General features: G+C 40.2%; 3 protein-coding genes across 5 annotated transcripts in view; 1 reads left to right on the top strand and 2 right to left on the bottom strand.

Moving 5' to 3' along the window:
* Positions 1 to 4484, bottom strand: part of EPB41L5 (erythrocyte membrane protein band 4.1 like 5) — a 56191-nt gene extending 51707 nt beyond the window's left edge. Inside the window, exon 1 of the mRNA XM_081885636.1 lies at positions 4351 to 4484. The gene's annotated coding sequence lies outside the window, so the exon portion shown is untranslated. The remainder of the gene's footprint in view (positions 1 to 4350) is intronic.
* On the top strand, positions 1901 to 20691 carry LOC309355317 (uncharacterized protein). The gene is made up of 4 exons (XM_081886092.1): positions 1901 to 3645; positions 4303 to 4466; positions 4981 to 5124; positions 20586 to 20691. The coding sequence occupies exons 1-4, from the start codon at positions 3631 to 3633 to the stop codon at positions 20632 to 20634; spliced, it is 372 nt and encodes a 123-aa protein (XP_081742218.1). The 5' UTR covers positions 1901 to 3630; the 3' UTR covers positions 20635 to 20691.
* The window catches only part of PTPN4 (protein tyrosine phosphatase non-receptor type 4), an 86877-nt gene continuing 74918 nt past the window's right edge, over positions 8734 to 20692 (bottom strand). For 2 of the 3 annotated variants that reach the window (XM_081885598.1, XM_081885596.1), the window contains 2 exons: positions 18532 to 18667; positions 8734 to 16655 (listed from right to left, as the gene is read on the bottom strand). In XM_081885598.1, coding sequence (XP_081741724.1) covers positions 16572 to 16655; positions 18532 to 18667 — 220 coding nt within the window. In that variant the 3' untranslated portion in view covers positions 8734 to 16571. Of the gene's footprint in view, positions 16656 to 18531; positions 18685 to 20692 lie in introns of all 3 variants that reach the window. The other variant, XM_081885597.1, reaches the window with a different exon arrangement.

Here is a 20692-nt window from a genome sequence, read left to right as displayed (position 1 = left end):
GATATTTGTAATGCTCCTGAAAGACTCAGTTCCCCTGCCAAGAGAACTTAGCAGCCCTACAGCAATTAGAAGTGCAGCTTTCAGACACCACCTGGAAATAAGACATCTCAAGAACTCAGCTGTCAACTTGCAGGTGCTTGATTCAAAAGCATGCCCAGATCCTTCTGAGGCTGCAGCACCCATGCAATTAATGACTGGAAAACATTAGTAATAGGACTAGGGACAAAGAAGAAGGAAGTTCGGATTTACAACAGAATCCCATAAGGCAGAGAGGGAGAGAAAGAATGTAGGTAGATCACAGTGTCTCTCATACTTTTATGGCACTAGGAAATCATTTTAAGGGCTACTTAAGGAGGCTCCGCTTTAAATACATGTTTTAGAATACAACTTTTTGACAAGTAAGATAGAGCTACACCCTACACAATGAGAAGACAAATATACCTCTCAGTAGCATGGTACATAGTTGTTTAAATAGTTCAACATTTGTTCTTGAATACTTTGGAATTCACAGCTTACTGGACACAACGGGCCTAGAGGCTTCAAAATCAGCCTCCACATTCACTTTTCTGTTTCAAGAACAAAGAGCATGCTCACACATGTTAGGTTCTGCTTGGTACAAAGCAGATTTTGTCTGCATAAAGATTACAGGAAGGTTTCGAGGAAGGACAAGGGAAGCTAGCCCACCCACATACAGTACACATTAAGGGCACTCAAAAGTTTACACCTTGCATGACTCATAGCTGAATCCAAACAATCTGGACCCTTGACAGAAGTTTCAGTCTCCACTATGAGCCAAAATGGATAAACTGGCAAATACGCCTTCCACCTTCTGTCTGTCTGGGCTTGCCTGCCACATGCTATCACTGTGAGAGGCTGGAATTCTTAAAAGGTTAAATTAGCACAACTGGAAGATTAAAATTTTAAACTACTCCAGATTTATTGACTATGGCATAAGCCCCTAGTAATATCAATATAATCCAATAATATCTACTTCTATTCAGAATGTTAATTCTGCCCAAAGAGAAGAAGCATTTATCTCCTTTAATTCTGGGTTTGTTCCTTGGCTTTTAAATAACTCTAGCTTAGAAAATAGCATCTCTGAATTCTTATACATATACAGAGCGGTCTCATACTGAAACTGGTTCACCTGCTTCTATATTGTCTACTTTGGCTTGCAAAGCTTTGAGAGGTCTCAGACAGAGATCTTTTCTAGCTAAGTTCTTTCATTCAAGCTTCTGAAGCTGAACTGAAGCTGGCATTTATGTATGCTTGCCACCTGCTGCATCACTGAACTATTGTCCACTCCTGTATAGGATAGCTAGTGGAAGGTTTGGAGAACAAGAACATGTATTTATTCTAAGGCGTTTCATTGTTCAAAGCCCTTTATTGTGCAACCTCCCACATCATACAACCTGAGGCTGACAAGTACTCACTACCAGATACTAGAATGCCTGACCCACTTTCATTGCCACACCTGTTTGCTGAGCCACCCTGTACCCCTTTCCATAAACACATAGACTGAAGATGATGTGGAACTCACACCTGCCGAGAGCATCTTTTCACCTCGAGGTAGATGCACATATCTTACAGTATGATCTCTTATGTGAACCAGTAAAACACATGCAAGGAATTTTGTTCAACATGTGAACAAGCTAAAGCTGAAATGACATAGTCATTGTAGTAACCAGTTGTGCAACTGGTGTGTTTATTAAATAAAAACACATGTGTCTCACTGATATGGAACTTCAGAGGGGCTCTTAAAGGCCAATAATGAGCACTGAACAAAATTTGGAATTAGGTCTGGGGTCTGCCAGTCAGTGCAACATCATACTGCAAAGCCACCTCAAATCTCCCTATTTTATTATTATTATTTTAAAATGTACCCCCCAAACCTCAAACACAATAACCTCAACACTCCCCAAGATTTAGAATTGTACATCACTTTCCACTGAGAAAGTTCCAAGGTGATTTACAATAAAAACTAAGACCTCTTCTGCGGTTGGTTTGTTTTTTAAAGAAACTGAACAACACTGCCAATTTATTTCAAGGTTAGGCAACCAACAAATCAGTTTTGTTTTGTGAAGCCTGCAAATATCAGAACTGGCAAGCATACAGTATGTTATTGTTTCTGAACAAGCCCTCAACAAATATTCAAAACAGAGAACAGCTTGCACTGCAACTATCTGAACTGTTCAAGCTTAAATTTCCTCTCCTGACAAGATGTTTCATGATGTCTAAAGTAAAAGAGGAAACCCACATAACAGCAATGAGTGGCATTCAACTAAGTTTCACAGAGTTAGACCAACTGAAATTAATGAACATTACTAAATTAGGTCCATTCATTTCAACAGGTCTACTCTGAGCAAAACTTGGTTGAATAACACACAATATTTTTACTATTGTGGCATAACCATGGACAGCATATCTATGATGTGTATAGGATGCTAAAGTAGTACTGGAAAAAGCACCATTTCCCCAATACCCAACAGATAATAGCAGGACAGGTCAAGAGGTAGAGGTAAGAATAACAAACAATACAGTTTAGGGAAGAGGCTCAATATGGTTAGTCTCTCCAAACATTAACTATAACCAGACAAGAAGGGTCCAGGGTGTATTTTTGTTTCAGGCACAGGGCTGGTCTATAGAAAAGGGGAAAATATCACTCTGAACCAAGTTTCAAGAAGAGGGATTTTTAAAAATTATTTGCAAAAACTGAGCATTTTAAAGGGGGGTGGCAGTATTGTCTCTGCATCATTTGTCAACAAAACAAAGGGGTTGCCTCAGAGCTGTCTATAGCTGTCCCAGACTGGAAACTGGGAAGAAGTGTTCTATGCTTTACCTCCTTGCATATTCAAGTAATCAGTAAGAACTGAGTCATGATGAACTCCACACCCCACAAAAAAACCTGTTCAGCTCCACATAGGGGCTCATTTCATATTTTGAGGATCCTAGTTTTAAGTAAGTGGAAATTCCTTTGGCTATGACAAAGGAAATGAATATACATAGGAAGCAGGGTGGGGTAGGAGGTGGCAAGTGTTGCACACTACATGGTTAATAGCTTACTGTGAACAAGAACTCACTGCATGATCACAGCTGCTTCAATACACTCTTTTCCCTGCACCAACAAGCAGCCATGAAGTATGGCTTGTTGCTATGCCCAAACCAGGGATTGTGGTTTATTTCACCAGCAAGCCAAATTTTGTTTATGACTTGCTGACTACAGTGGAGAGGACCACACATTCCGAATGAGGCCATAGCATCCTGACACCACAAAGGAAATAGATATGGGACCATGTGAATAAAACAATGCCCAAGAAGGTACAGAGTACCTTTCCATCATAACTAACTACATCCACGTCCATTCAAGGAAATAAATGCTTTCAGGTCTCACAGAGCTGGGATTGAACTAATGACACCTCTTTGTTTAGACACTAAGGTGATGAAACATCTTCCATTATTCCCCTCCACAGTTAAAAGATGGGGAATATGAAGCAAATGAGTATGGTTGCTATGAACTAATGGAAATTGGGTGGATGGGGGGAATACATAGGGGTTAATACACCCCTTATATTAAGGATTGTAGCGTTGTCGGGGGGGGGGGAGTAAACTAAAGTATCACTCCCAAACAACATGAAGGGAACAAAGGTAGGAAGCTTGAGGGCAACGTCAAAACTCAGATGAGATACCTAAACACGCAGCCGATGAAAACACAGCGCTTGATTATAGGGGAGTTAAGACACAGGGAAAGGTAAACAGGAAGCCAGTCCATGAAAAGGGTCACTTTTTAACCCTTCCTGACAGATTTCTGCCCCCGCCTCCCATTTCAACCCATCCTTAATCCCACCTTTGTCGGGATTTGACGCCCGCCGCCGCCCCCCCCCCCGCTTGTCGTCGCTTCCTATGGCTGTGATAATTAGGTCGCAGAAACTTACAACTGGCCGGGAGGGAGGGGAAAGGTGAGGACGGAGGGGCTGGGAAAAGGCATGGCAGCGTCAGCAAGGCGGGCGGTCGTCCTCGCCCCACACTCGGAAAGGCATAGCTACTTATGGGGCGGGCGCTAAAGGCTGGAGAGCCACGGGAACGCCTGGGAAGTAAGAGGCGTCGCTTTGGGGCAACGAGACCCTGAGAGAAAGAGAGAGGGCTGGATGTTGCTTTTAAATGAAGAGATATTTCGGGAAGCGCCAGGCAAGCAACAGGCGAGACGCAACAGGGAGGAGAGAGAGAGAGACGCACCTTCTCAGCGCACATCCCCCCCCGGCCCCCCTCCAACCCGGACATTATTTTCCCGCCTTTCCCCTCCAGAAAACGGTCGGCAGCCTCCGCGAGACCCAGACGCCCAAAGCCACCTACCAGCCTCCCTCTTCTTCTTCTCCTCGCCCAGCTGCGCTTTTCCCCGACCGGCGCGTCGCCTCCGAAGGGAAGGACTCCCGGCTAAGCGACGAGGGGCGGAGGCAAATGGCCGCTGAGTAAGGCCAAGGAGCCGCCTCTTTCCTCCTCCTCCTCCACCTCGCCCTGTGTTTCTTTTTCCCCTCCCCTCCCTGGCTCGGGCCTCCTCCTCTCCCAGCTCCCGCTGCGAGAGAGAGAGAGAAGGGAAAGGCAGCAACAAAACAAACAGGTCAACAACCACCTCTCGTTTCCAGAAAGCACGAGGCAGCCTGGCTGCATCACACGAACCCGCCCCCCCGGTCACATTTTTAAAAATCCAAATGCATTTGTTTGTTTAAGACACTCTGCCGCCTCCGAACAGGTCCCGATATTTTACCCATAGGGGGAAAGCGCCTCCCTTGCTTATATTGGAGATGCAGCCCTAATGTTTCCAGGTATAGGGGGGCTAAACCCGTGTTCTGTGAACTGCCCTGAGACCTCTGGTATATAATCAATCAATCAATTAATTAATTGGGGAGGCGAGTTGAGAAAGTCCGGGGTTAAATATTCCCTTGCAAGACCCGATCGCTGATACAGTATTCTACTTTAAATCAGCAGGAAGAAGCAACACTGTCCGAGTCAGCTCTCGCAGCCGACGATTTATATTAAAATGCTAAGCAGTGCGGCCAGGATAACACGAACAAGTGGGAAACGCGGCCCAACTCCGTGCATCTCGAATATATCGTGCAAAAAACGCAGGTAAAGACGCATATATTGCATGCATGGAAGACTGCCTTCCCTGGCGGATAATCCGTGGCGGTGCATCCTGGTGGTAGGTAGGCAGGGCCATCCCTCCTCTTCCCGCCCCTCGTCCAGCAGCCGCTGCGGGTGAAGAACTGGGAGGAGGGGGGACAGATCCCTTTTGCCAGAAGCCTGACCTCATAGCTGGCAGAGGGCTCCTTCCATTTTCTTAAGGCCCGTCCCGTGCCCCCCTTCGCCTCCCTAGGGTCCCTAAATCACATAGAATTAGGTTGAGGAAGCAACATTCTCTTAGCTCAGAAGTTCCTTGCCCCAGCATATATGATCAAAAAAGATTTACAGCACAATCCTATGCCTATCTACTTAGAAGTAAACGTGGGGTTCAAGGGGGCTTACTCTCCCACAGGTAAATGTGCATAGGATTACCACATTCACACCCACCCAGCTATATATGATACCATAACGACAATGTTAAGGGGCAATGAACCCATATTAAGCAAAATTTATTAGGAGCACTTCCAAACATTCTGTTTTGCTGCTACAATTCATTTGTATACAGTGGTACCTCAGGTTAAGAACTTAATTCGTTCTGGGGGTCCGTACTTAACCTGAAACTGTTCTTAACCTGAAGCACCACTTTAGCTAATGGGGCCTCCCGCTGCTGCCGTGCAGCCGGAACACGATTTCTGTTCTCATCCTGAAGCAAAGTTCTTAACCTGAAGTACTATTTCTGGGTTAGCGGAGTCTGTAACCTGAAGCGTATGTAACCTGAAGCGCATGTAACCCGAGGTACCACTGTACTGGCAAATTCAGGTTGTCCATGGAGGGTGACTTTGGTGCTATTGTGCAACAAACCCACTTCCACAAAAACCCAGGCTTCTGTGATGAATGACAGGAAAGTGCGCAGGACAATTGCTTGACATGGCACTGTATAACAGCCCGGCACCTGATAAAACACGTGTCTTACAAGCTCCCTGCAAACAAATTAGGATGTTCAACAAACAGGTTCTTTGGAAGCAACCTAGAAAAGTAGGGGCATACTCACTATTTCAGCTGGAGAACCCCCAGGCTCTCCATCCCTGATCACTCAGAGATTTAGGATTGGCCCCACCTCACTTTTTTGAGTGTACATTCATTGGTAAAAGTGGGTTCGCTGCCATGTATGGTGTAGAAGACCCTCACACATGCCAAATACATGCACCAGTTCCATACACCTACTACCCAAATCCAAAGGCAATTTTCAGCAAATAGTAATGTTGCTTCTTGTGTTAGCAGATACCAGCCAAAAAGGTGTGTTCAGCCTAACATTCAATTAAACCATTTGAAGTTAAGCAAGGCAGCACAGTGTGCCTTATGCTGTAGGGAAAGTCGTATGCATGTCAGCATTTGTGGAACTTTCCTTTTTCTCAGTGATACAGAGCCTGAAGTCCAAACTAATCACCTGTGCCCTTTACCTGAGACTTAAAGGGCAGGTATAATTACATTTCTCTCATTAATACATGTGGAGGTCTTTTGGGCTGCCCAAGAGGCATGGCAAAATCTTTTACATCTCTGAACAGACACCTGCCTACCTTGGCTGTGCACCAGCCTTCCCCTGCAGTGTTAGGATTGCAGTGGGAATAAAGAAGTGACATGATAGAAGTTTATAAAATTATGCAAGGCATGGAGAAATTGGATAAAGAGAAGTTTTTCTCCTCTCCCTAACACTAGAACTAGTGGACATCTGAATGGAGCTGAATCAGTTGCATAGTTAAAAATATGGAACTTGCTCCCATACGAGGCAGCCATAGCTTCCAACTTGGCTTTAAAACTGGATTAGACAAATTTGTGGAAAACAACACTATCAGTAGCAAGTAGGTGACCGTGTTCTGCTTTCATTGTCAGAGGCATAGTACCTGTGAATACCAATTGCTGGAAATCACAGGTGGGCTGCTGCACTCATGTCCGGCTTGCAGGTTTTTGTGGGCATCTGGCTGGGCACTGTGAGATGAAGCTCAAATCTGCACTAGTTCTACACACTGTAAACACAATGCAAGAATATTTTTAAAGTATCTGATCAACATGTAACTAAGGTGAAAGTGTCAGTCTGAAGACTTGTAGGAAGAAATGAAGGGGGAAAAGATAAAACACAAGAAATAATTGAAGAACTGGATGACAAAAGAGAAATATAGGGGTAAAGATAAGGTATTAAAAGGTTGATTATACCAATTTAGCAGAATACCTGGAAGAACTGTTTGAAACAATTTCAGGACTAGATTGCACGGAACCTATTTCTACTGAGAAGGGATACAGAATTAAGATGTGGCAAAATATATATACAGTGGTACTTCAGGTTACATACGCTTCAGGTTACATACGCTTCAGGTTACAGACTCCACCAACCCAGAAATAGTACCTCGGGTTAAGAACTTTGCTTCAGGATGAGAACAGAAATTGTGCTCCGTCGGCGTGGGGGTGGCAGGAGGCCCCATTAGCTAAAGTGGTGCTTCAGGTTAAGAACAGTTTCAGGTTAAGAACAGACCTCCGGAACGAATTAAGGACTTAACCCGAGGTACCACTGTATATAAAATAGGGTAAGAGATGTGAGATTTTTTCTTGAAATATTAAGATAAAAATAATTGGCAAATTACACATGATTCACCAAGTAAGGCAATGGAGAATTGTAGTCTTCCATCCCCTGCTCAAATATTTCCCCAGTTATCCTGAAGAACAGAAACCTGTGATTTGTAGAAGGCAAATGGAACCCCAAGGTAGAGAAACAGATTTGTCACATTGTTTGGCCTTGTCTAGCTGATTTTTAATTATAGTAGCCAGTATGCCCTCATCATCACACATGAATAGAAACACGGCATGGGTGGAAGGGAATTTAACCCTGCTGCGGTCTTCTGATATTTCTCTATAGTTAATGCCAGTATAGTATAGTGGTTAGTGTTCGAATTCCCACTCAGCCATGAAGCTCACTGGGTGATCTTGGCCAGTCACTGCCTCTCAGCCTAACCTAACTCAGAGAGTTGTTGTGGGGATTAAATGAGAGGGAGGGACGTACGCCACCTTGAGCTTGGGGATGGAAAATAAATGCAAACAAGCAAACACATTAAGAGTTTCCAAAACAGAATAAACTCATTGTTAACATAGCCTTGGCTTTTCACTATTTTCAACTTAATTCTGTCTTTATCTGTGATGTGCCAAACTAGTATTACTATTCCTCATTAGGATAAATGTGCATGATCAAACAGCAAAGTGGTCAGCAGTAGCATGTTATACAGGAGACTCTTCTATCACTACTGAGGTGTGTGTGTGTGTGTGTGTGTGTGTGTGCGCGTGTGTGTGTGCACGCACGCACACACACACACACACTAGCCCCAAGGTTAGATCACCTCTAGTATTAACTCTTTTAAGGGCAGCATGTTCACAATGGGATCAACAATGCTTAAGTATCACTGAATTTCCATATATTGTAAGTTTACAACCAAATGAAGAAGCAATTCCCTCGCTGTTTGCGTGCAAAAAAATCTGTCCAAAGACCAAGATCAAAAAACCCACTGATAATTATCAGTATTGCAGAATACCTAGCAACTTTAAGTAATAAAAAAATCTCCAAACTTTAAATTACTAAAGCACATCTTTATTTTGCAATTAAACAATTAAGATCCACAAGTAAACTATGTTTTTTTCTTCAAGTTTGTACCTAGACAACTATTTGTCAATCAAAATTAAATATATCCACAAAATATGTATAACAGCATATATTTCACATAATGAAGTTGCTCTTAAGACTAAAAACAAGATTTGTTAAATGTTATATTTCTCTTATTTCTGGGGAGCTGCTGGTATAGTATGTAGAACATTAGTGTACTTTATTAATGGCAAGAACTCTCATTTTACCCCAATGCAGGCAAGATACATAAGGCCCTTTTAAAGCATACAGTAGCTGCAGTGATGAATGCTGAATTCTTTTCATTGTCCAGTGTTGACCAAATTCAAGTGCATGTCATTTTCAACGGAGCACATTTCCTGCTGCTTAGCATAGAGGTTCTTAGCTAAATAGTGTTTTTTTTCCTTAAAAATAAAATAAACACATAAATTCAAAAGACAAATCTATTTATATCAGATAAACTTGTGTAGTAAACAGAAGATGCACAATTATATTAGAGATGACCTACTGAGATGCTCAAAGCCAGCTCACTGGGCAGCGCAACACCCAACTGAATTGGACAATGCAACGTCACAGGGGGGCGGGATGCAAATTCATTACCCCTAGCAACAAAAATAAATAAATTTGGGCACCCAAAAGGATTGTGGATTATGATCGAGACACAGTATTAGGTTTACATTTACACATATACTATAGCACCTGTGACAGGAAAGGGGGGGTGGGGAAACTAGACAAATCACGTTTTTCTTTTTCTTTTTAGTATTTGCTAGGATGACCAGAGCCATATAAATTCATGTTAAATTTGAAGCCCAGCCCCTTCAAATTGCACCGGGAAGTTTGTGGACATACTCCTATAGAGGAATACAAAGGAACTTAGTGCCAATTGTTTTAACTGCTCCAACCATATTATAGCCTTTGTGTATAAGGAATTGCAACTTTCCCCCTTTAAAAACTATTTTTGTGCATTATCTATTCTTTATAATTTACAACTTAAATACCCACCCCCGGTTTCCAGAGTTTTATGCAAATATTAGTAATGCTAAGCAGCTATAAATATATAAGCCAGGATTCAGAGAGCTCCCTGGATACACAGAAGTACTTCCAAGTATGCACTGATGTTTCCCCTAACCACAACTCCCTATTCTTCCTCAGAGGTTACTCCCAAAGGTCTTTAAAGTCTGGAAGCAACAAGGATGGAGCCAAGAGGCAGCACATAGAAAAACTCTCTGCCCAACCCTGGAGACCCTAGGCACAGTAAACTACTAAATTAAATGAAATCCACTGAGAAAAAACAATCAGAACTTGTAAGCAGCTACATTGTGGGGGTTACTTTTAGTATCATGATGATGATTAGGGTTTTAAAACCTAAACCAGAAATATGTTTATCAACAGTTGCACTGCTATAATACCACAAAACAGGATGCTATACGAGAACTACAGAATGGTACTCAGGCCTTGATATTTAAGGTCCGTATGCTGTGTGGTAGTGTACACAGTGTTTAGCTTCCTAGAATGCATTTTAAAACAGATGAAAACAGGTCAGAAGCGTAGCGCACCGATAAAACAAATTCACACGAGGAACAATCCCAATCAACTCTGCACAGGAAACAATTAAGTATCTCTCTCTCCAACCTGGTAGCAAATTTTATTTTCTCCAAAACTTCTGTCAGTAGTAAAGCATTAGATAAAGTGCAACTATTTGAAATTCAAGAAATTTAGGCAAAAAGTAAATATTTTAAAATGTGTTAAATATCAAGTAATTCCACCAAATAATGTCCATCAAGGTCTCTTCATTTCCATAGTACTAACATTGTTTCCAAAGAGCCATTTCCAAAGCGTTAACATAGTGGTCTTCAAATCTCTCATAGGCCAGAACATTGGGTTTGAGGCAGGGTGGCTAACCTGTTCCCCTTCAGAAGTTGCTGAATTACAACGCTCATCATTTCTGACAACTGGCCACACTGGCCGAGGCTGTTGAGAATTAAGAGTCCCAACATCATCTTGGAGGGCAACAGATTAGTCACCTCTGGTTTAAAGGCAATACAATTTCACCACTTGCCCTCCAACGATTGAAAGCAAATACTTTCTAAACTTTCTTAAAAACACAGATTGCAACTGATGTGAAAGCCTATGGGTTGTTAAAGTTAAGCATTCAAAGTTCTGGATAGGCAAAGAAGACTTTCTCCTAATCTTTTTACTATACCATTCCGAAGACTGAGAAGCAACCATTTTAACTTTGGTTTGTATTTCTTCTAATTTGGCGGCATTGACTAAATCAAAGCGAACATATTGATTTTCCTGTACGTCACTTCCAGTATTGCCAAATTGGCACTGCAAATTTTAACAAATCAATATACTGCTTTGTTACACAATGAACTTGTTGGTTACAATTTAACATCTGTACTCAAAATTCCTTTCCTTCATTGCAAGTGGTAATAGCGCAAACTGAAAGTTAGTGTTGCATAATAATGGAAACAAAGGCTTGTGTTTGTTTCTACATGGCAGCTGGGTATTAAAATTAGGAAGAGCATGCATGCACACACATACACACAAGCTACTACAAGAGACCCAAGGGATATCTGCAGGAAATCTAGGACACATAATTTAAGATGATTCCCAGATTGTAAGTTACAAGACTTTTAATTATCAGCTTGCATCCAAAGATATGGGCTTTCCCACCATTCCTCTTCACCAAAGCCTCCAAATTATACTCCTGAGGGTCAAGCGACCTTCTAGCATGGCAAGTGATGTGGTACAGGGTCTGTAGGAGTAGGAGGAAAATCAGCAGAAATTGTGGTCAAGTGCTTGCCACTTGCACAAGAATGCCTTTGGATCCAAGCCACTGTATTCATATAAGGCATCTGTTACCTGGTTGAAGCTATTCCCCCGCCCCCGCACCCTAATCAGCTCCTCAGCCCAACAAGGACTGCAGTGAAGAATATCAACTGCTTACAGGTGCACTGCAAAAAGGGAAGGAGACACAATTCATTGAACCCCCTGGTCAACATACAACTTCATTTCAACACCCCAAGAGCCTTGTGGATAACATCCAAAGGCTTATTTTAATAACCAGTGCAATGAGCAATTCCCCTGCACATCCCAAGCTGCTTTCTCGGGCTGCTTCTCTCCCCCTCTCTCTGCGCATGAATATTTACAATGCCATGGATTCAGTCTGTATTTTGTTACATGCTGGGACATAAAAATAAGAGAGACTGCATAATATGCTGAACTTTCTCTTGCACAGCATATGCTGATCTAAGTGATCTGTGAATCTAACTATACAGGCAAGTTTAAGGCCAGAAATTTAAAAAGTGCAGGTGGTACCAGGTGTCTCCACTGCTTTCCAACAGCCAAGTCAAAGACTGAGGAACAGCACCTGCAAGATACAGTATATGGCAAGAACTCCTAAGACTTTCAGGAGCTTGGGTAACCATTCATTGCCAACCACACACTGCCTATTCTTAGTTACACTCTAGTAATTCTGCCCCCTATCAAGCAGACCCTTCCCCCCAAAATAATAGAGTTCTGCTCCATCAGATGGAAAAAAAACTGCTGAGATTCTACAATACGACATTTCCTTCTTCTGGGCCTTCATGCACAGCTGCAACTGAAGCATTTCTGCTGCTTTTCAACCTTCCACAGATGCAACAAACCTAAATCTGCACATCGCTTGTGGCAAGGTGCAAGCCATACTATACTTCCATTAAAAACCTCTCCCCAGCTCTCTGCACTTGCATTTTGTGCTTTCTGTGATAGGACAGCATTTCTAAATTGGGAGCTCTGGGATACTGCTACCCTATAAGATATTATTTCTCTAGTATGTTAATAGGCTGGATTACAATGTATTAATATGATAGGCTTTATTACATCAGTGAAGATGTCTTATATTTTAGACTTAATTTGTGGCCTTATGCTGATCTTGGTTTCAAATGATGCATGTATGATGATGCATAGGAAAACCACTAAGGGACAATCAGGAATCCTGTTCTTATGTTAACACAGGGACATTACTGCAGCACTGGAAGTGGATGTCTACTCCAATGATTTGGAGGGACTATGCTCTAAGTGGCATGATTAGCTGGCACACTTAAAGTCATGCTGCTCAGAGAATGACTGACACTGAGGGTACTTAATATTTAACTTTCTCCAAGGTATACCTCTACCACCCCAAAAGCCACACACCTAAAAAGGCAAAAAAGCAATTTTAAGAAGTCTCTCAAGAGTCCTAGATTTCTGCATTAGAAACCTTCAAAAGTACTTTAAATAATCATAGTTTTCAGTCCTTAAGATAAAAAACAAAAACACAAAAAACATACATCGGAAACATACATTGGCACTAAACCATTTCCCTATGGCTCTTATTTACAATTAAAACAACCTGAATTAAAACAACAACAACAACGACAACAACAACAACAGGAAGTGTTACATATGATTCTTTTCTCTCCCATCTTTTTTTAGCAAATAGTAAGAAAATAATTATTCATAAAATCCAACATCCATAACACCCATCATTTTATATGTCATTATTCCTGAAACATACATTCATGTTTTGTACAGAATGAAAAAACATACAAAAAATATTTTTCCCTTTTCTTTTTAGCTTGATACAGATCTTCATAACCCAATGCAAAGCAATGAACAGTATTAACTTTTAGGCCATATAAAAATACTTGTAAAAGGCTATTTATACCACTATGGGAAGATGCATGTTGTGAAGATCCACTTTTATGGCATGATAATGCTTTAATTTGTTATCCTTTCTTTATTATGTGTGCATTTGAGGGAAATTCCTGTGGCTTGTTTATCTGCTGCTTGCCCTACCAAACTAATCTCTTTCCATATTTCTTCATTGCCGCTAACCAGCAAGCCCTAAATCAGCTTATATCAGGGGAGATGGAGGCCTGAAGGCAGCTAATGTTTCTGCCTATATGTCAGATCAACATCCTAAGTACCAAAAATATATGCCAACAAAACTATACATTGTGGTATAAATGTTTCTCATGGATTCAAATTCCTTTGGCAACCTCACATAAGAAAATCAGCGTATTTAAAATATCAATGATATACAACTCTCTAGTAATTTTCCTTGTATAAGTTTATAAAATGGGCAATGCTGTTTTCATTTATATGTTGGCAACAGTAACATATGTTGGCAATAGTAACATATGTTTCACTAGAATGGATGCAGTAATTTAGTATTTACTTTAATGTGTTATGCTTAAATTAGTCCTGCAAATAACCAACACTATGGCACAGAACAATTTCCAAATTAAAATCAGGAAAGCCTTCTCTAGGTATTAAACCATTTTTTAAGTAAGCGGTTCAAAACAGAATATGAATATGCAGTATATAGCATTATTTATATTCCTATTTGCCACCTGACTGGTTGGTAGAACTACTGGAGGCTTTCTATAAAAAGGATTTTACATTGCTTGCACTAACATCTAAGGATGGTTTAGAGTGCACTGCAATATTGTTAGCAGTTACTCACATTGTGCTGGGTAATCTGAAACTGTCTGAAGCATAGTTTAAAAATGCATTTCAGCCTTTCATTTTGTGTTGAACAGAAACAAACTATTAAAAGCCACTGGATCCTTCAATTATCAATTGATGTAGAACATTTGAATCCACTATCCCGCTTCAATTTCAGAGCTGTCAAAAGTAGCAGTTTATCAAGTACTCATGCTAATTTGTGAGAGCAGACAAAAGTGTATTCCTACACCCTGGACAAATGCTCAGTTAGAGACTGAGGGGTGTGTGTGTCTGTTTTAAGAAACCCATTACACCTCATCCTACTGAAACTACAGTTTGGATGAAAGGAATTGACACTAGCATTCATTTCTACACTGACTCAAGAAGTTATATTAAAAGGATAATAATGCAATAATTTCAAAACCAGAAATGGAGACTACTGGATTTGCTTTGAAAATAAACAAACAGGCCAGCAGATGAGGTTTTGCTTTTTTGAAAAAAATAAAGGTTCTCTTTCATTTGGTATCATGATGAAGAGCTGCTACAACTTTGCACCACCAATTTCAGGGCATTGGGTACAAACTTTATACAGCAGATTTGCAGCCCCTCCCAGTACATATAGAGGAGAATAATTTTTTTTTTTTAAGAAAAGACAAACCCCATATTGTCATCTATAGTCTGCATATTCTGCTTTTTAAAAAATTCAGTAATTATTCAAACCTTTTTAATACAGGGCAGCGTAGGTTTTCATAAAGAAACAACTGAATCCTAAATGCATATTGTGCAAGAAGCTGTCTCAGATCTTCTTCTTCTTCTTCTTTAATAAAAAGGAGACAAAAACCTTTACATGACCCTAGAATGAGTTCAGATTCTGTATCAATTAAGTGCCTCCAACTGCATACATGCTAATGACCTCAAAAAAAGAGGCACACAAATAAAAAAGCACAAAAGAACACAGAGATCCCAAAGAACATATGGAAAACATAAATGTTTTGGGAACAAGCTGATGGCATTTTATGCACTTTCCTCCCCTTTTGTCTTGTCATAACACAGTATAGCACAAACATGACTCAAGAAAGCACAAATGTGGACTCAGGAAATGTAACTGGCAAGCAGGTCATGGGGAAAGCTTACCTTGAAGTTTTAAAACAGTTATCAGAACTATCAAAAAGGTATAGCATACTCAATTACAAAGCTTTTTCTTTTCTCACTGGAAGGCTAAAAGAAAGAAATTCTAAAACTATTTACTGGCTTTACATTTGATGTTGCAAATATTTTACCAGTTGAAAGGAATGTGTCAGATTTCCCACTTCATTTCATAGCAGTAAACAATTATTACTTATTTAATAGGCTGGGGTGCTCTTGCTACCCATAGTAGCATGCAGGTACTTGTAGAAAGAGAAGGAATGGTATTTCTGTGACCCCCTATTGTATTCTAAGTACCATATTCTAAGCACCAAGGGCCATGCTTTAAAGTGTGAACCTGCTAAAGTAAATGTTACAATGATGATACTTCCCCCTTTAGGGCCAATACAAGTGCCTTGTCATTAAAGACATACACTGTAAGTCTCAAGGCACTTAAGGGGTTAAGACAAAACACATGCATTCATTCCCATTAGGTAATGTCATCAGATGTTACAAAACACACCAATGTTGTGACATGCTGAGAAACAGAGCTACCAGGTCAAAAATAAATGCCCCTCCTATCCCACCTAAATAAGATGCTGGTTAAACGGGCCTTTATGCAGCTACTGCCGAGTTAGACGAAAATGTAGCTTTCCACTATTAATCAGGTTAGATCCTTAGAACGGCACTGGGCAAAATGTGCTGCTTCAGTAGGCAGTGTGTCTAGTAGTAGTAATATTGCTAATGTTTCACCAAAATAAAAAACAAAACAAAACAGCAAGGATCTTAACACAGCAAAATTTAGCATTGGAAGAAATGGCTTTGTGTGTATTGTTGTTGCTTTAAAAAGACATAGGTGTCAACCAAAGAGTGAAAAGTGTTCCAAGCCTTTTTTTTGTAGCAGTTCAAACAAAAAGGGACTGTATGGCACTACAATGATGTCTGGAAAGTCATGGAGTTCCTTAAGTCTGGTTTGTTCGAAGCAAAGCATGAAGAAAGAGTCTTCCAACACAGAAAAATCATAGTGTTTTAGAGACCAATTTTCAGTTTCAACATAAAGTGCAATAGTGCTGAAGTTTTTTCCATGTCCTTTTCATTTCTTCATTGTTTTCAGACACCATTTCTTGCAAGTAATGTTATGGCACACCAGTGTCTTGTATGGATTCTTCTGAAAGGTATCTTTTGTTTTCTATTAATGCAGCGAAGTCGTTAAAGGTCTAACAAGTTCTTCTTCATACACTTTCAAAATAGCCTCACAAACGAATCTGTATTGACTCTAGAAAGAACAGTGCAATAATTTATAAGTCACAGAAAAACAAACTGGAGAAACTAACAATGAACTATCAGGATAAATCTAAAAGACTTCAAGAATTTTGTGCTGAAAATACTACAGGATGGATCCAGTGACCAGCATGCTGCAGAAGAGGCTTCGGGGGGGTAGGATGGGGGGGGGATTAACTTTCCTCTGTTCTTTTCTCCGACTCCAACCCTGTGGAACAACTGATGGTAAGGCATCCATCAGCAAACAATTGTTAAAAATCTCCCTTATTCTCCTCTCACCCCTCCTAAATCTGCTCTGGAAAACCTTAGGGGGGCTACGGGGCTAAGGGGATTCATTAAAAACTGTTTCCTTCTCCATTTTGCTGATGGAAGTCTTCAGTACTTGAGTGACAACAGTTTAAAAGTTTTCATATACAAATATATAAACTTACATTTCAAGGGCTGCAAATTAAAAAGAAAAAACAAAGAATGAATGTGAAATTCATATTTAAGTAGCAGCCTTGAGATTTTCTCCCACTGACAACTTCTTTAAATATTGTTCAAGTTGCTCACTCTGATCATTAGAATAAATAAGAATTCTAGGTTCTATAACATCCTATATTCTATAATATCCATAGGCTACTTTTTCAGGTTTTTATTAGCATATAATCAGTCTTTAGTGCATCTAGAGAAATAAAGGTCTAAAAAAGAAATTTGTGTTCGCACAAGACAATAGCTATGTAATTTCTAATATATAGGGTGAATCTAAATTCACATTTAAAACATGAAACCTAGGACAATGCCACCTTGTGGATAACATGTGGAAGTATGAACATTTACAGGGGAAACGGAAAGATTCAGACTTCAGCTTTAGGATGGCGATAACAAAACACTTAATCACTTTTCCTATGTGTGTTTTAATTTCCTTCTTGAACTTAAAAGCAAGCCTTCACTTCATTTCATGATCTCTAAATAAACTCATGTAGGGTTAACTGCTTGTTCTGCATCAAATATGTGCACCTTGATCCAGAAAAAGATATATGTAAGCAGAAACATTCTTGCAAGTGCATTTTTCCTACTCCATGCATGGAAGTGTGCTATGAAGAGGGGAGGAAACATCTGGAGTCCACAGATGGTGTTCCTGTAGTGTGTGCACAGAAGATGAATAGCATCAGCTCTGACCTTGCTAATCATTTCCTTTATTGTTTGATAGAGGGAGGGGAAAGCAGGTGTTGGACACCAAACACAACGGCTGGGGTCAGGCTAGCATAAGCCAATACAAGTGAATGTTTTAGCTCCACGCACAGCCCCTTTGCTCCTCTTATAACGCAAATGAATGAGCAATCAACAAAGTCTTACATTAACTAAAATTTCTCATTTTGGAGAAAATGGGAAAAAAAACCTATGGTATATAGGCTTCAGAAAATGTCAGGATATTAGGCCAACTTCAGACTATGGCTTTAACCACGGCTTCCCAGCATGCATGACATCAGAAACTATAATTAATGGAAGAGTTCCTGGTTTGTTTGCTCCCTCATACAAGGGGGCTATACGTATGGCTAAAAGTTTTGTATTTTTTTCTCTCATAACTGTCTACCACTACCAGCAACAAACAACATCTGTTTGACAAAGCAGATGCTGCAAGTTACATACAAATAAATACTTATTTTAAATTTTAAATTGGTTCTTTCTTTAAAAGTGTCATCTATTTAAAAACAAAAAAAAATCCTTCCAGTAGCACCTTAAAGACCAACTAAGGTAGTTCTTGGTATGAGCTTTCGTGTGCATACTATGGCAGACCAACACGGCTACCTATCTGTAATCTATTTAAAAGTCATTGTTAGGCATCTGTGATACTGGAAGCAGTTTGTTCTAATGTATCAATAACTTACAGGAGTTTGGATCATCATGGCCCTTTGATCTCTCATAGTTCTCACAATATCCAAGGGAAAAACAGGCTGATTGCACTCAATGAGACACATAGCTGTTTCCATAGTGATAAGAACTCCTGTTCGTCCAATCCCGGCACTGTAAAATAAAAAGGACTACTTCTTATCACATTTAATATTTTAAAGCACTTAGGAGATATATATAATTAAGTGGCCTAAGTCAAACTTTTCTGAGTTAGCTGACATATACAGCAGCAGCATTCTCCACTAAATGAACACATTTTTTCCATAACAAAGATAGTAGATTAAATGAGATATAATATATATGTACTTATAACTGTCGTTCTTTGGGAAGCAGCCACATCACACAAATAGGCAAACAGCTGGGTCTGAACTTGTTAGGAAACCCTTCAAAGGCAGTGAAGGTATGTTAACTTCAGACTTATGTAGTTTATTTGGGTGTTATGCTTACTAGAACCCATGTGATCCACATGTTTAGAATGTACAGAGTAACAGTATATATTCAAGATCTCTTAATATTCAAGAAATAGCCAGGAGCTGCTCTTTCTGGCTCCATCCAACATGGTTTGAGTAACAAGGTCTTCCTGAGCTCTGGCGCGCTGCTGCATCCATAATTATCCTTTGGTGCTTAGTTTATCTCTTAGAATTCTATGTAATTTTTTTCTTTTGTGGTAGCAAACACTGAAGAGTGGATAAAGAGAAAAATAGGGCATAATTCCCAGGATTATTAGCCCAGATACAGTCAAACCTTGATTGCCAAATGTAATCCATTCTGGAAGACTGTTCGACTTCCAAAATGTTCAACAACCAAGGCACAACTTCTGATTGGTTGCAAGAGCATCTTGCACTCAAGCAGAAGCCACATCAGATGTTCGGCTTCTGAAAATCATTTGAAAACCGGAGCATTTACTTCCTTCCGGGTTTTTGGTGTTCAGGAACTGAAACGTATGATAACAGAGGTGCTCAGGAACAGTGGTTTGACTGTACCCATTTCCACTCCAGAGCCCAGCAAGAGAATAGATCTTTTGGAATACTAGATGGAGTTCAGCATTGCACTGGAATGAATGTTCTGCCTGTGCAATCATTCAGTTCCCCCTTGTGTGTGCTGTTCAGGGAGTTCACTGAATAACCCTAGAGCCAATTTCAGGGGGCATGGAGTGGGGGGAGCCCCATTGCATTCCGCTGATGGCTCATTACGTAGATCCCACCCATGATGCTTTATGTGCCAGGTCTCAACTAGATGCCAGTCAGTTATTACTGAATTATCAAATCAAAGCCCATCCACATACACATAGGAAAGGGAGCAAAAGAATATGGACCAGACAATGTGGCATTGATACATTTCAATAAATTTCATTTTTGTAATGAGGCATGACTGATATTATTTTTGACCTCAGACCTTGTGATGACGCCAAAATCCAAAGCTGAATATGAAAACAGTAAGAACTTCAAACAAGATTTAAATAATTCTAGTCTGGTATCTATGCTTTTGACCTACAGTGTAATGGGAGAACCCACTTATACAGTCTCCAGCAGCTGATGTTTAGTTAATGAAGCTCCTGAAACTGAGCCCTAGCCTATTTACCTGTTCTGAGTGAAAACCACTTGTAGGTGACCAGAAACAGCTTAGAAGCACAGCAGCAGCATGGGACAGAACTGCTGTAGTTGCTGTACAGATGAAAAAGCTACAGAAACTGAAGAACTGGCTATTAGGCCAGAAGGAAGAATAAAGAAGCCATGGATGCTGCTGGCAACATGTATTAAACAATACAATGCACAATTACCGGTACTATGTACATTACTAGTAAGGTACCCCTCTTTAAGACAGTTTAGCCATTTCTATTTTAGCCTCATAGTTCACATGCTTGGTTAGTACAGCTACCTAAATTAGTTTCCTATCCAGTTCTGGCACATAAAGACATCATAGCTTTATGAAGCATGAAAACATGTTTCCAGACAATTAGGCAAAGCTATTCTCATTCAAAACCAGAAGGTCAAAAGAACACAGCAAGTAACTGTTTCTTTTAATTTAACAGAAACAAGAATTCAGCTCTATATTTGAAAAGGAAGGTGGCTACAAAATGAAATAAGGTTTTTGGTTGAAATATTGAGAGGGGAGGCGCAGTGAGTTTTCCCTACAAGC

This window comes from Podarcis melisellensis (genome assembly GCF_964234715.1).
Source record: "Podarcis melisellensis genome assembly, chromosome: 1".
NCBI lineage: Eukaryota > Metazoa > Chordata > Lepidosauria > Squamata > Lacertidae > Podarcis > Podarcis melisellensis.
This window is presented reverse-complemented; position numbering and strand designations above follow the sequence as displayed.

What these genes read in the sequence shown, in the direction of transcription:
- LOC309355317 (XM_081886092.1), top strand. An exon ending in CGGAGGCAAATGGCCGCTGA is followed by an intron (nt 4,467 to 4,980) that starts GTAAGGCCAAGG and finishes ACTTTAAATCAG; the next exon opens with CAGGAAGAAGCAACACTGTC. An exon ending in ATATCGTGCAAAAAACGCAG is followed by an intron (nt 5,125 to 20,585) that starts GTAAAGACGCAT and finishes TTAATTTAACAG; the next exon opens with AAACAAGAATTCAGCTCTAT.